Below are 13,585 nucleotides of genomic sequence, written 5' to 3' on the forward strand. Positions count from 1 at the left end.
CTGCGCGCTCTCTGCCGTCTCAGTCGGCCCCGCCCTCCGGCGGCAGTGAACCCGCAAAAATGGGTCTGGAGGCGGCTGCCTCCCGAGAGTGGCCAGCCGGACTACGAGGGCCTGGCCATGGCCCGGCCAGGGAGAGAAAGCGCCGTGTCCGGCGAGAACCGTGCAAACGCAGAGCTCCAGGGCGGCTGCGGCCACACCAGGGCAAGCGGACAGCAGCGCGCAGGCGCGCCCAGCCCGCGCTCCCCGCGCCTGGGCGCCGGGCCACGCCCCCCCGCCCCCCGCCCTCGCGTGCCATTTGGTACGGACCTGCCGGCGGGGCGGGGCCGCGGACGCCATTCCCACAATGCTCCGGGGCGTGCCGCCGCTGTCGCTGCCGCCTCCGCTACCGCTAGTGGAAGAAGATGGCGGAAGGCGGAGCGGCGGACCTAGACACCCAGCGATCTGACATCGCGACGCTGCTCAAAACCTCGCTCCGGAAAGGGGACACCTGGTAAGGGAACGGGGTCGCGGTGGCCGCGGTGGCCCGAGGCGGGCGGAGAGCTGGGCGGGAGCCGCGGGGCTGGTGTCTCCCGACTGGGTGACAGGTGCGGACAGGTCCGGCGGCGGCCGCCCGGGCAGCAGATTTTTGGGGGCAAAGGTTGGAGCGGCGCGGAGGGCCGGGGCTCGCGGTGGGCGGTGCGCGCCCGGAGCTGTGCGGAAGCGGCGGCTGAGGCTCGTGCGCCTCCCGGTCCTCCTCCCTCCGGCAGAGCCGCTCCCACCTCGGGCCTTCCTTCCCAGAGATGGGTGCAGTCGGTCCGGCGAGAGTCCGCCACTGGTTTTTTGACAGATCCCGGTCCCGCCGCTCCACCTCTCTGGCCGCGCTCCTCCGGTCGTCCCTTTGCCGGCATCGTCGGCACCCCAAGTTCCCCATTATTCCGATCCTTGTCTTCCGGGACTCGGGCTTTCAGGATGTTTGCGGCGGGTACCACACAGGTGGTCCGTGTCAGGGGGCCACTGGGAAAGGAAACCCCTGATTTCCACTTCCTTGTCAAAAGGAGGGAGCGTTGTAGGGACCTTGGGTTTCTCAGAGACACCACGTGGTCCTGTGCTTTGCCCCTGGCTTGATAGAAGCTCCGGCCGCGGTTCTGTTGAGAAGTGCAGCCCTCCGCCCGGGGTTGAGGGATAGCGCTGGCCTGCAAAAAGTAGATAAGTCCGCTTGAAGCTTAAGAAGCTTGCTATATTCAAACTTGTAAAATACCGAAAGACGCACTGTGCTTACACAGTAGAGGAAGCGTGTGGAAGTGTTAATACTTGTCAGCCAAAGCACTTGGCTTACAGAATTATTTAAATACTTGGATATGTCATATGAAGGGAAAGTACTGTTTTAGGGGGAAGGGCAGTAGTGTGCCTGTTTGTTATTTTTGAAAAGTTTCTTTCCTTTCCTTCTGTCGCCATCCCAGTGGTTTATAGCTTCCCCAAGTGTGTGTTCGGGCACTCCAGTGTGGCTTAGTGGAAGGAGTCTTAGACCTGACTGACTTCACAGTTCCACCTTTTACTTCGCAGAGTAACTTTGAGTCAAATTCGTTTACGCCATTGCCCCTCCGTACCCATCTGTTAAATGGGCAGTAACAATTTTATTGTATTCGTTCTCTATTGCTTGATTTAAATATTCTGAAATATCTGATACGAAATACTACAGCTTAGTAATCTTTTCGTTTCTGCCATTCATTCCTAACGAGTGCTGTGGGAATGGAAGCATTTCCAAGTAAATCAGTAGGTGACCCAAATTTACATATTGATCGAAGTTTGTAAGGCTGCATAGAGTTTCTATAATTAAGACCCTAATGATTTAAAACACTTGTTAAATTACAGCAAACGGTATGATCTTTCAGTGGGTTAAGCCATTATTGCTTATATTCTAGTGTTTCTATCATGTTTATTATTGAGTAGAAATTGGGTATTCCCAGAAACATCAATGTTTTACTTGGCCTATGGAGTCTTCTTCTTCTTTTTTTTAATTTTCGAGACAGGGTTTCTCCGTACCTTTTTTGGTTCCGGTCCTGGAATTAGCTCTTGTATACCAGGCTGGCCTCGAACTCACAGAGATACGCCTGCCTCTGCCTCCCGAGTGCTGGGATTAAAGGCGTGTGCTACCACCTCCCGGCTGCCTGTGGAGTCTTAAAGATAAATTCAAGCTTGTTCTTGTGTATATTGAAGAACATTTTCTAGAAAAGAGATTTTCTCATTTATTGCTCCATACAAATACAGATGTGACTATAAAATAAAATTCTCCATGTTTAAAGTGTGGGTATTTTTCTCTTTAATGTTTTTGTGTGCTGAGTAATACCCCATATAATTGGTGTTGATGTTGCAGTATGATTTAAGAAATAAGTATACTGTGTACATTAAACATTTTATAAAATTGGGTACCTTTTAAGCAAGTATTTTTACTGTAAGCTGTGTTAAAACATAGAAGTTAAGTTCATATTGAGCTATTGTAGTGCTTTGCTTTCATTTTGAAAAGGAAACTGAAGGCCAGTTTTTGGGCAGCAGCTGAATGTGGAAGTTTTACCTTTCTGTTAATTTTCTCTTTTGTGTAAATCAGTAGTTCTCAAACTTCTTAATGTGTTGACCCTGAATATAGTTCCTCATGTTGTGGTGACACCAAGCCATGCAATTATTTTTGCTGCTACTTCATAACTGTAATTTTACTTCTGTTATGAATTATAATGTAAATATGTTTTCCTATAGTCTTAGATGACTGACCTCTTTAAAAGGGTCAGTCTACCCTGGGGGTCATGACCCACAGTTTGAGAACTATTGTTGTAAATGAAGGGCGAAAAGGCAGGCACAACATATTAGGAATTTGCAGAAACCATTCTGATGGTTCATCAAATCAGTTCATGTGTAAATGCGGAGGTGAACCTCTCCCTCTCCCCAAGAAAATGGAACAAACGTGTGGTTCAGAATCTTAGGGAGAGTAATTTGGAAAGTATAATTTGATAATGAACGTACGAATTTTAAATTGGTAGGAACATTTAATGATAATTAGTTGTTGAACTTGTTTGAAATGTAATAGTTTTCTTTTAAATACTTAAAAAACAACCCTTCAGATTGGTGATTACCTTTTATGGATTATTTAGGCAAATCCTGTCATTTTATAGCTGGCCATAGGCAAATAGGACATTGTTTTGGCATGTGCGTATGAGCGTCTCTGAAAACCTGGTTACTGATTGGACTACTAAGAAAGAAAAAAAGAGATAATTCATAATCTTGAATTTAGTACAGATTCTTGAAATTGTGATCAGTTGTGTTAAACTTCACCAATTAGCTCTTGGGTATTTTGAAAATAGGAGTTTCTTATAATGCTAACTAACTCAAATACCTAGGCAAATAAAACCATTTGATTCTGCTTGGATACTGGTTTATGTTTATTTGTAAAGTGAATAATTTTTTTTACCACATATGGAGTACACAAGTCTGAGATGAAGAGAAAAAATTCTTTATAATTGGTACTAGATTTGTAATAAGTTTGTTAACATTGATACAAGAATTATACCTATAAAAAGTGAAGCAAAGGAAGTTTGCTACATAAGGAATAAAACAAACGTCTCATAATATTTGTTAATTTCTGTTTCAGTTCTGACTAGACATTCAGAAAGCCATAAACAAAGTTGAATTAGAATTTAGCAATTACAGAAAAGAGTTGGAAAACTAAAGTTTTGTTTAGGATGGATTAAAGACAACTTTACCCGTGGTGGCTAGTTTCCTGGTAAGACAAAAGGGCTTAATTTTCTTGATTAATCATCTGGTAGCTCTTTAGGACCCTAAGGAATGGTAGTTGGATGAAGTACAAGGAAAGGTATGGGTTGTAAAATTTTCCTTTTTGAGATTTTTCTCACATGAACCCATTATGAATAGAAGTGAAAAGTTTTTCTAAACTTTCTGCCAATCATTTTCAGTATTTCTGTGTTGTATTTATTAGTAATGTGTAGTTAACCACATTAGCTGTGTTGCTTGGTCTTTATATAATTCCTAGTAAATCTAGTAGGTTTAAGATAACTTTGGAGAGTAACCTTATTTTGTGCTTATTTAGCATGCTCATATTTTTGTTTCAATACATTTTCAAAGCATCTGATCAGTGAGGTTTGGACAGGAGACATTGGTTTCCATGTTTAGAGCTTCCCTTCCTCCCTTGCCCCCTCTCTCCCTGCCGTCTCACCTAGGAACCTTTGAGGCTTTCTTTTATTGTTTAGGTTTATAGAACTTTGACTCCAACAAGATAATCTGACAGTCACTAAAAGAAATGTGCTCAGTTACCAAAAGGACACCATTGACATAAATTCCAAAGTCTATACTCACAAAAGAAGCATGGTGTTTGCCTCCAAGTAGGGCATATATTGTATCACTTACAGGAAATGAAAATAGAAAGCAAGACCTTTGAAATAGTGGCATATTAGTAAAAATTAAATAGAAAGTAGTCACATTAAAGCATATTCTTACTTTATATGCTAAGGTAGTAGAGAAGCCAGTTCACTTAGTTTAACCCTTCCTTATGAGCTTGCTAGTGAGTCAAGGGTTAATAAGTTCTTTTTGACTAAGATCTAGAGGTATTCACTGATTTATTTCATAACAGACTTTTTGTTTCCTCCAAATTATGCAGTCTCTCCATTAATATGTTTAAAACATGGTATTTTTACAAAGTGGTTTTGTGACAGTTATTATTCTTGCTTGTATAAGAAAATAGCAGCTTGTGAAAATGTAACCTACCGTTTCACATTTCACAACATGAACTGCCCAGGTGCTATATGTTGACTTAACTGTTCATTTCTAAAATTGAAAGAACTGCTGCTGCTGTTCACATTTGACCAATCAGGAAAGCCTAAACTCAGAGAACTTCATACCGCAGCTGGAATTTGACCATAAGTAGTTTAGATCTTAGGTTCATGACCTTAGATCACTGTACTAGACTGCCTCTTTTAAAGACTCATTTAAAATAGTTCTACTTGATGGAGAAAAAAAGACTTCTTTTCCTCTTTAGAGCTAGGCCATTTTATATTTAGCAACAATTCTAGCATTTATCCCACACTTGTCTCTTGCGTTTGTATGTGGTGGAGTATGTAGGAAGTCTTAGCGTCTTGCTTCTGGAAGGTAAATCCTGGTTAAAGACCAGTAGGCAAATAACTGGATATATGGAGTAACTGTCGTTTTGATTGAAAAGTCTTAAGATTAACTATGATCATTACTGATACAGAATTTAATTATCAGTAATCATAAATTTATATTAGAGATGACAAGGCCCATTCTCATTGCTTCACAAAAACAGTACAACAAACATGATAATAAAGTCTTGTATAGGGTATTTTATTTTAGTATTCTATCCATATTTTAAAAGCATTTGTTTATTGTCGCACACGCACATTAAGTTCTTATGAACAGCCTAGCATTTTAAAAACATAGTTTATAATCCATGTTTGCCAACTGAAAATTTTTGGGGGGTACTGTTTTAATGAATTTGTAAAGTCAAAAAACATTTTTAAGAGAATGGAACCATAACCATGTTGACACCTCATGGGTATTGTAAAAGTCTGTCAGACCTTATGGAGCCACAGTTACTAAACAGTCAGCTGTGCTGTCTCCATCATTGCTTAAGTCTGTTTCCTTATGAATTTACAATGGTTCTTTTCTCACTTGGAGAACCACCTTACTACTAACCATTGGGTAAAGAAGTAAGAGCTTCCTAAAAACAACTAATAAAGGCTGAATGTGAACGTCTGAATTGACCCTAAAAGAAAGTTCTAGAAAATGTATTTGTTTCTCTCCTATAGGTGAGGAATTTGAGAGGAATTATTTGGCTTTCCAGTGGTTCATGATAACGCTGCTGCACATGAACATTATTGACTTGCTCAGTTTGTGCCAGCCTCTGATGTCAATGCCTTCACATGCATGCCCTCAAAGTGCATGTCCTTAACTCCATTGGATTTCTGAGCTTGCTTAGGTACCTCATTATAATTCTAAAATCATAGGTAAGATTAGTAATTTGATGCTGTTACTGCTTGACTGTGACTCAGACAGTGGCTAGTGTACTTTCTTCTTAGTTCTCATATAGAAATTTTCAAAGTGCTAGGGTGTTTTATTTTTTGTTTTCTCTGAGTAGTGTCATTCCATATTGTCCCCTTATTTTCATTCTCTGGGTTATCATTTAGTTCACAATCTATGTCTTATTTATTCCCGTGCAGTTATTCTTTAGACTTTGTCTTATGTAGTCTTTAGATGGGAAGATGACTACATCTTTAAATTTGAATTTCTTTTAATTTTATCATCTAGTTCAATGCCCCCCCCCCAAAAAAATTACTACTAAACAAGGCTCAAATAAGTTTCTAGTAAAACTAGTAATTGGCCTCAGCTCTTAATACGCACTATAGTATGTAAGGAAGGCATCGACAATTTCAGATCTTAATACACATTTTAGTATGTAAGAAAGCGTCAAGAATCTCAATTCTTAGTACACATTACAGTATGTAAGGAAGGCATCGAGAATCTCAGTTCTTTGTGCACATTACAGTATGTAAGGAAGGCATCGAGAATCTCGATTCTTAGTACACATTACAGTATGTAAGGAAGGCATTGAGAATTGCTCTTTAGTAAATTCACATTGTGAAGTAAGGTAGAAAACCCTTTTAGGAGTAATTTGTATTTGATCACTGTTTGTAATCACTAAGGTTCCACATGGACATGTTTATTTTTTAATCAGGAGAGTGGATGCAGGCATGTGCATGCCCTGAGTGCCTGTGAGTTCCGAGAACAACCTTGGCAACTGGTCCTCGTTTCTGTGTGTTGTTCATCCCTGTATGCCATGCTGGCTAGCCTGTGAGCCTGCAGGGATTCCTGTTTGCCTGCTGTCTCCAGTAGGGTTCCAGGGACTTAGTGCAGTTCCTCATGCCCATGTGAGTTATCCCCCAGCCTCCTACAGGGTTCCTTATCACTTTGCAAACAGAAGGAGAGTGCTGAAAGTTCTCCCACAAAAGAACTGAAAATACCAACTGCCCCTTCCACCAGGGTGGACTCTGTGACTTACAGACCCAGTCTGGGGGGGGGGGGGTGTAAAGAAAATTGTTTAGCAGAAGTACCACAAAAAAGGCTTACTTTGTGGGGAAAAAAATTCCAAAGACGCTCACAGACACCCCAAGAGTGTCTTTGAGGCCAGACTGTTCTTAGTTGTGGGGATGGTTCAATCAAAGCCTGAGGATATTCAAGACATAATATATTGCTTTCATGAAAAAGAGCATCAGGGTCTTTTATTTTGGCAAAGATAATTTATTTGATAATTTGATTATTTTCTGTTACTGTCAAGCTATGCTTTTACAGCTTGGCAAAGTAACAAATTAGTCAAGAAATTTACCTTTGATAAAGATAGAAAAATCAAATTCATATTGAATAAATACTGAGCTTTCTGATTCTAAGAGGATATATAAATCTGTGACAATGGTTTACAAAAACATTGCTTGTGTATTAAGAACTTTCTTATATGTTTGAAATAATAAGCATTATTTTATAGAGTGTCTACAGGCGTATAGTGGATAAATAGAGGGGTGATTCTAACTCAGGCAGTCCAGCCCCTAGAAGACTCTAGCTATACCTTCCTGTGAGTAACCGAGCTGTACTCATGAACTCTTTAAAAGTAGATACTTAACAGTATTAAAATCAAGAGGCGCCAGCATTGTCATGCTAGGGAAAGACCATTTTCAACTGTTGTCTATTCAGGGGAACCTTTTGAATTTTCTGTCCTCACTCTGTGCCTTATACCCACAGACATGATGCGCATGGGTTTGGCATTTCTTTTAAGTTATTTACTATTTCCTGTATTCTCGGACTTCAAGTTACACTTTATTTCAAATACATCTTCCTGATTCTTTTCTTAAATGCCATCATATTTACTGTGTAAGTGTGTTTGGGCACGTGTGCTAGGGTACAAATGTAGAGAGTGGAGATCAGAGGACAACTTGCTGGAGTCTACTCATGTTGGTCCAGGGATCAAACTCAGGTCATCAGGTTTGGCAGCAAGTGGCTGTAACTGTTGGGCCATCTTGCCCCTTTCCTTGATTATTGATATTTACTTATTTCAAGAACTCAAAATTTATTCCTGTAAAGGCTTTTGCAAATATAGATGTATATATAATCCCTTCACACATTGTTTTATAAAAACAAATACAACAGCTTTATTTTGATATAATTTATGTACTACACAATATTCCCACTAAGCGGGGGCAATTCTCTGGGTATACATATCATAATCCACTTTAGAATAGTTCCATCGTCCAAAAAGAAACTCCAAATAATTTGCAGTCACCTCCCGATTTTGCCCAGACTCCTTCAGCAACTTTGTTTTGTTTTGTCCTTCCTACTTCAGTGTGATATATTGAAATAATAGTTTAAGTATATGTCAGTATTTCTGTACACGTTATTGTTGTTAATATCTGTTCGCAGGTTTCCTCCCACCCTGAATTTCTTAGAGATGTGAGACAGTATTCACACAGTGAATATTGTATGTCTTTTTACCCTGAGATCTCTCCTGAATTTTAACCTTGTATACCTAAAGGTACAAACACCATTTACTGTGTAAGGAACCTATAAGTAAGAGCTCATATAAGGGCCAGGAAGATGACTGAACAGGAAAGGGGGCTTGCAGCCGACCCTAGTGACGTAAGTTTGAGTCTCAGGATCTACATGGAGGAAAGAGAGCCAGCTCCTGCAAGTTTTCCTCCTACCACCGCATTATGGCATGAGTACACCAACCATATGGGACCGTGAAGAATGCTGGATGCTCGGATGGGTGGACGTGCTGACTATCAAAAAGACACTTTCATTATTTTTATCTAATAAGGTCGAACAAACACTACAACACTCTCAGCAACTGGAAACTGAGTGATGTCCTGAAAAGGTGCTTAAGCCACACTACTTCTCTGGTGAAAAAGCAGTTATCCACACTTAAAGTTCGCAAACATTCAAGAATGTATATTTGGTTTGGAAATACCATTATGTTAAAAAATAAACATTTATGGAATAATAAATGCTAAATTCAGGGCAAGAGTATGCAAATAGTTATCCTCAAGATTATGTGTGCCTGCATATGATGTCATTTTCTAAGAGAGGCTGGTTGTAAGGACTTTCTGTTTATGGGCTGTCCTAATACTTCTTAGTGCTCTTTTCTTTATTCCTTTCCTCCATACTTCCCTCTTTCCCTAGTTCTCCTTCTGATAGAAAAAAGTTATTATACAAAGTTAGATCAGAGAATTTATATACTAAAGGTCAAACATTACTAATTACTGTTTCTCATGTCAGGTAGAGTTGTGGAGTCCTTTTAATTGTGGCTTCTGTGTTTGAGGTGTCAGTGAGTGTATACTTAACTTTCTGGATGAACAGAACAACAATCATACTTGGCCTCCTTCTTGAATTCCTTATTTGTCTTAGCTTAGGTTTAAAAATGGGTCATAAAAATTAGTTCTTTCTCACTAATGGAGTTAAAATGCATAGCAGAAAATAGGTTAGAAATGCCTGAAATCTGAAAGCTATAAAGAAGCAGTAAACCGGGCCATTGGTTTACTTGAAAACTGCATCATAGTTGTCTTTAGTTTTTACTAAAACACTGGAAGTCTGCGTTCTAGAAACAAAATACTTGATTTAATAAAGGACCAGATACTCTGCATGCACACTCGTTCACACGCCACAGAGCTTGTTGGCAGTATCAGATACATCTGAAATGCTCCATTAGTTTAAAAAAAAATGTTCTGACTATTAAGAGTATTAAAAATGACCTAAATTTGACACTCAGGACCCCGTGGTGTAAAGGGAGAACCAGCTCCTGCTTGTGGTCATCTGACTGCCATACACACGAGTTCTATGTTGCTAAATATTTTGCCAGCCCCAAGAAAGTATGGTGTTGTGGTCTGGACAGTAATTTCCAGTGACTCTGGAGTGTAGTCGGTTTTAATTACAATGATGCTGTAGTAGCAACAACAATAACAACCAAATCCTCAGGTTTGTTTTTGTAGGAGTGTGAGGAGGTAAAACTGGAGAATTCCATTTTTAAGTATTTTTATACATATTCAGAAGCAAATTTTAAAAAGCTTTATAGGGCCCAATAAGTGATTTAGCAGTAGTCCCAGATACAACACAGGTAAACAGAAATACGGGGACGCCCCAGGAGGAAGATTAGGAAACTAGAGCAGTGGGCGATGTTTATTTAGTATTTTTGATTTGTATGTATTTATGGTAACAACTTTCAGGTAAAGATTCTTGCTGAATTACTTAAAAGTATAATCTTATTTTAAAAAATCCTGTTTCTCTTCACATACAGTCTTTCTATAACAAGTAAATATATAATAATAAGCTATTATAAAATTACTATAAAATAATAATAAATAAAAATTATAACCTAATTCAGTGAAGCCTAGTTAACCCTAGAAAATGTTTAATTTCCCTTTCAGTTATATGAAAAGAAGAAAAAAAACTGTGAAAACACTGTATGTGAAGCTTTGTAATTCCCTTCATACTTTACTACATATCCATGAATCTGTGTAACAGGATCTGTAGCATGTCCTAAATTTTCCTATGATTATACTGTGTGTGCATATATACATCCCCTTATATGTCATATAGAAAGTATCCTTTTGTGCCCTTTTTCATATAACATTGTAATTTTGAGATTTATTCATCTTATTACATGTACTTGTAGTTTTTGTTTAGATTTTTGTGTAATATTTCCATATGAATGGTATATATCAGGATTTCCCCCAGTTTTCATCATGTTATATTGCCATTAATATTCTTCCCAGTTTATTCTTGTAAATACGAGCCAAGAGTCTTTGTAGGGTAGAATTTAACAGTCTCCCTGTATAATTGTATGATACATCTTCATCTTTAATAGATATTGTCAAGTTATTTTTGAAGTTAGAGTTATTGCTTATTCCTGCATGCTCCTTCTAGCAGCATAAAAATTCTTAATTTACTATACGTAGTCTTCATGTTTAATATTGGCATCTGTATATATTTGCTCGTTTGTTCAGTTTCAGTGAAATGATCAAGAGTTTCTTTGTGGTTAATTTGCACTCCCCTCTTACCATGTTGAGTATCTATCTTATGAATTGTAGAGACCATTTCAATTTTCTGTTCTAGATACTACCTATTTTTCTTTTCCTTTTTTCACTTAATCTTTTTTAATATAACCTGAACCTTTGTTGGCTAAATGCAGTATAAATATCTTCCCTGGTCTATAGCTGATCCCTTTATTTTTGGTGTCTTTGTTAAACAGAAAGTTCCAGGCCTGCAAGATGGCTTAGCATACAAAAGCACTTGCTTCTCAAACTTGATGTCCTGAGTTCCATTCCTGTATCCCACAGGAAAGGGGGGAAATCAACCCCTGAAAGTTGTTCTCTGACCTTCATGCGCTCCACGTGTCCATTGATGTGTGTGTCTCTTTATCCCCTGCTCCCGTGTGTGTGTGTGTGTGTGTGTGTGTGTGTGTGTGCGCGCGCGCGCGCACGATGGTGAACCAAAGACTTATCAGGCAGGTATTCTAAGACTTAGCTGTATTCCCAGACCCTCACATTTATTCTTCATCCATCTATAATTTTTATACCAGCTCTGCTGTAACACAGATTGTGTTTTTATAAACCACATTGCTATGCAAAAGATCCCAGTTAAAAATGACCAGGGATGGGGCTGGAGAAATGATGCCGCAGTGCAGAGCACCAGCTGCTCTTCCAGAGGACTCAGGTTTGATTCCCAGGAACCACATAGCATCTCACAAACATCTGTAACTCAGTTCCAGTGGATCTGGTACCCTCCTTAGGCCCTGCTTGCATGTGTTACACAGACATGAATGAAGGCAAACTACCCATACACATTAAATAATAAAAAAAAATTTAAAAATTATAAGACATATACAACACTCAAAACTCTGTTAGTGATACTTATAAGCCTTGTAAAAGTGATACCACAATTTTAATGTTAAGTAAATATATAAATGCCAAAATAAATATGAAATTTTATTGTGAAAGATGAGATTTGCTTATGGTGGAACTGAGAAGTATTACAACTTGTGGGTTACTATAAATTGGTGCTAGGTGGATTTCCCAGCATGTACCAGGAGATTTTAATAGCAGGTGAGAAGTATTTGGTTTATAACACATAGTAAATTAAGATAGATGTTTGAACCGTGTGTACTTGTACATTTCTGTAGACTAAGTACAGGCAAGTCGTTTTCTCTGTTTACATGTCTCTTACCTCTAGAACACCAGATTTAAGAGCCACTCATTTTCCAGGTCCAATGGTATTTCCCTTGCCTCACCCTCATTCTGCCTGGTTTTATATAAAATACTACTTAAGTGTACAATGCAGTTTGTATTGTATTCAATTTAATTTTATATGGTGATAAGGACTTTATAAGATGCATATGTTGCATTCATATTCACTTGGAGTGGCGTGTGGGCATCCCTACAGCACTCATGTTCCACTTCCGTCAGAGGACAGCTTCTCTTCTTACGTCGTGCGTGTGTGTTAGGAGTGGAACTCAGGTGGTCAGGCGTGGCAGTGTGTGTCTACCCACTTAACTCTCTCATGCTAAGAACTCTTGACATGAGATCTGTCCTGCAGTACAGTATTGCAGCTGTCAGCACAACATACAGCTCATCTGAACTCGGCCCTCATGCGTAACTGAGACTGGATGGGTACCCAACAGCAAGTTCTTTCTCCTCTCCTGTCCCAACATCTACATCTACTCCCTTTACTGTGAGTATTTTACACACCTCATGTCAGCTAAAACTGGTTTATTTCATCTAGCTCAGCCCTCCTGGTTTGTCTGTGTTAGTACATATAGCAGGAATTCCTTCCCATTGGAAGCTGAATAGTGTTTTGTGAGTATGTTCCACATTTTCTATATCGGCTCGTCTGTCTGTGGACATTTAAGTTGTTTCTATGTCTTAAACTAATGCTGCAGTGAACATGGAAATGCATATGTGTTTTCAACATCTTGATATTATCTATCTCAGGAAGTGGGTGGCTGAATCATATATATTTACTCTATTTTTTTAATATTTTGTTTCCCACAATGACACTATTTTGCATTCCTACCGAAAGCGCAAGCGTCGCACTTTCTCCGCCTTCTCCCAGTCTTGAGTGACAGCTGTCCTAGTAGGCGGGAGACCCGGTCTTCCTGCTTGAGTCTCCTGGGTGCTGGGGGTGCGGACACGAGCCGCCGTCGGACATGAGCCGCCGTGCATGGCAGGGAAGTAAAATGTTCGTGGAGAAACCGAAATCCCTGTGACTGAGTTTTTTCAGGTTTTGCTTGATTGACAGGGGTTTTCTTGAATTTTATCATTTGAATTTTTTTATAAAATACTACAGGGGTTATTTTATCCTTTTTTTAATACCAGTACATGACCTTAAGTAGTAACTACTTATTTAATAATGAAAATATTTTGTTAACATTTATTTAAAAGATATTAAATAATACTTAAGTAATTGAGAAAAATTCCATCCCTGTGAATCAGAATTTAAAGCCACAGTTCTCCCAAATTATTCTATTAAGTTCAGTGCAATTCCAATC

At 39.4% G+C, this 13,585-nt stretch overlaps 1 protein-coding gene across 2 annotated transcripts in view; it reads left to right on the forward strand.

The window, feature by feature from the left end:
• Positions 1-370: 370 nt before the first annotated feature.
• Usp15 (ubiquitin specific peptidase 15) overlaps positions 371-13,585 on the forward strand; it is a 92,011-nt gene continuing 78,796 nt past the window's right edge. Inside the window, exon 1 of one of the 2 annotated variants that reach the window (XM_057757530.1) lies at positions 371-490. In XM_057757530.1, the coding sequence (XP_057613513.1) occupies positions 402-490 (89 nt within the window). In that variant the 5' untranslated portion in view covers positions 371-401. The remainder of the gene's footprint in view (positions 491-13,585) is intronic. The other variant, XM_057757531.1, reaches the window with a different exon arrangement.

Source organism: Chionomys nivalis, chromosome 25 (genome assembly GCF_950005125.1).
Source record: "Chionomys nivalis chromosome 25, mChiNiv1.1, whole genome shotgun sequence".
NCBI classification, from domain to species: Eukaryota; Metazoa; Chordata; class Mammalia; order Rodentia; family Cricetidae; genus Chionomys; species Chionomys nivalis.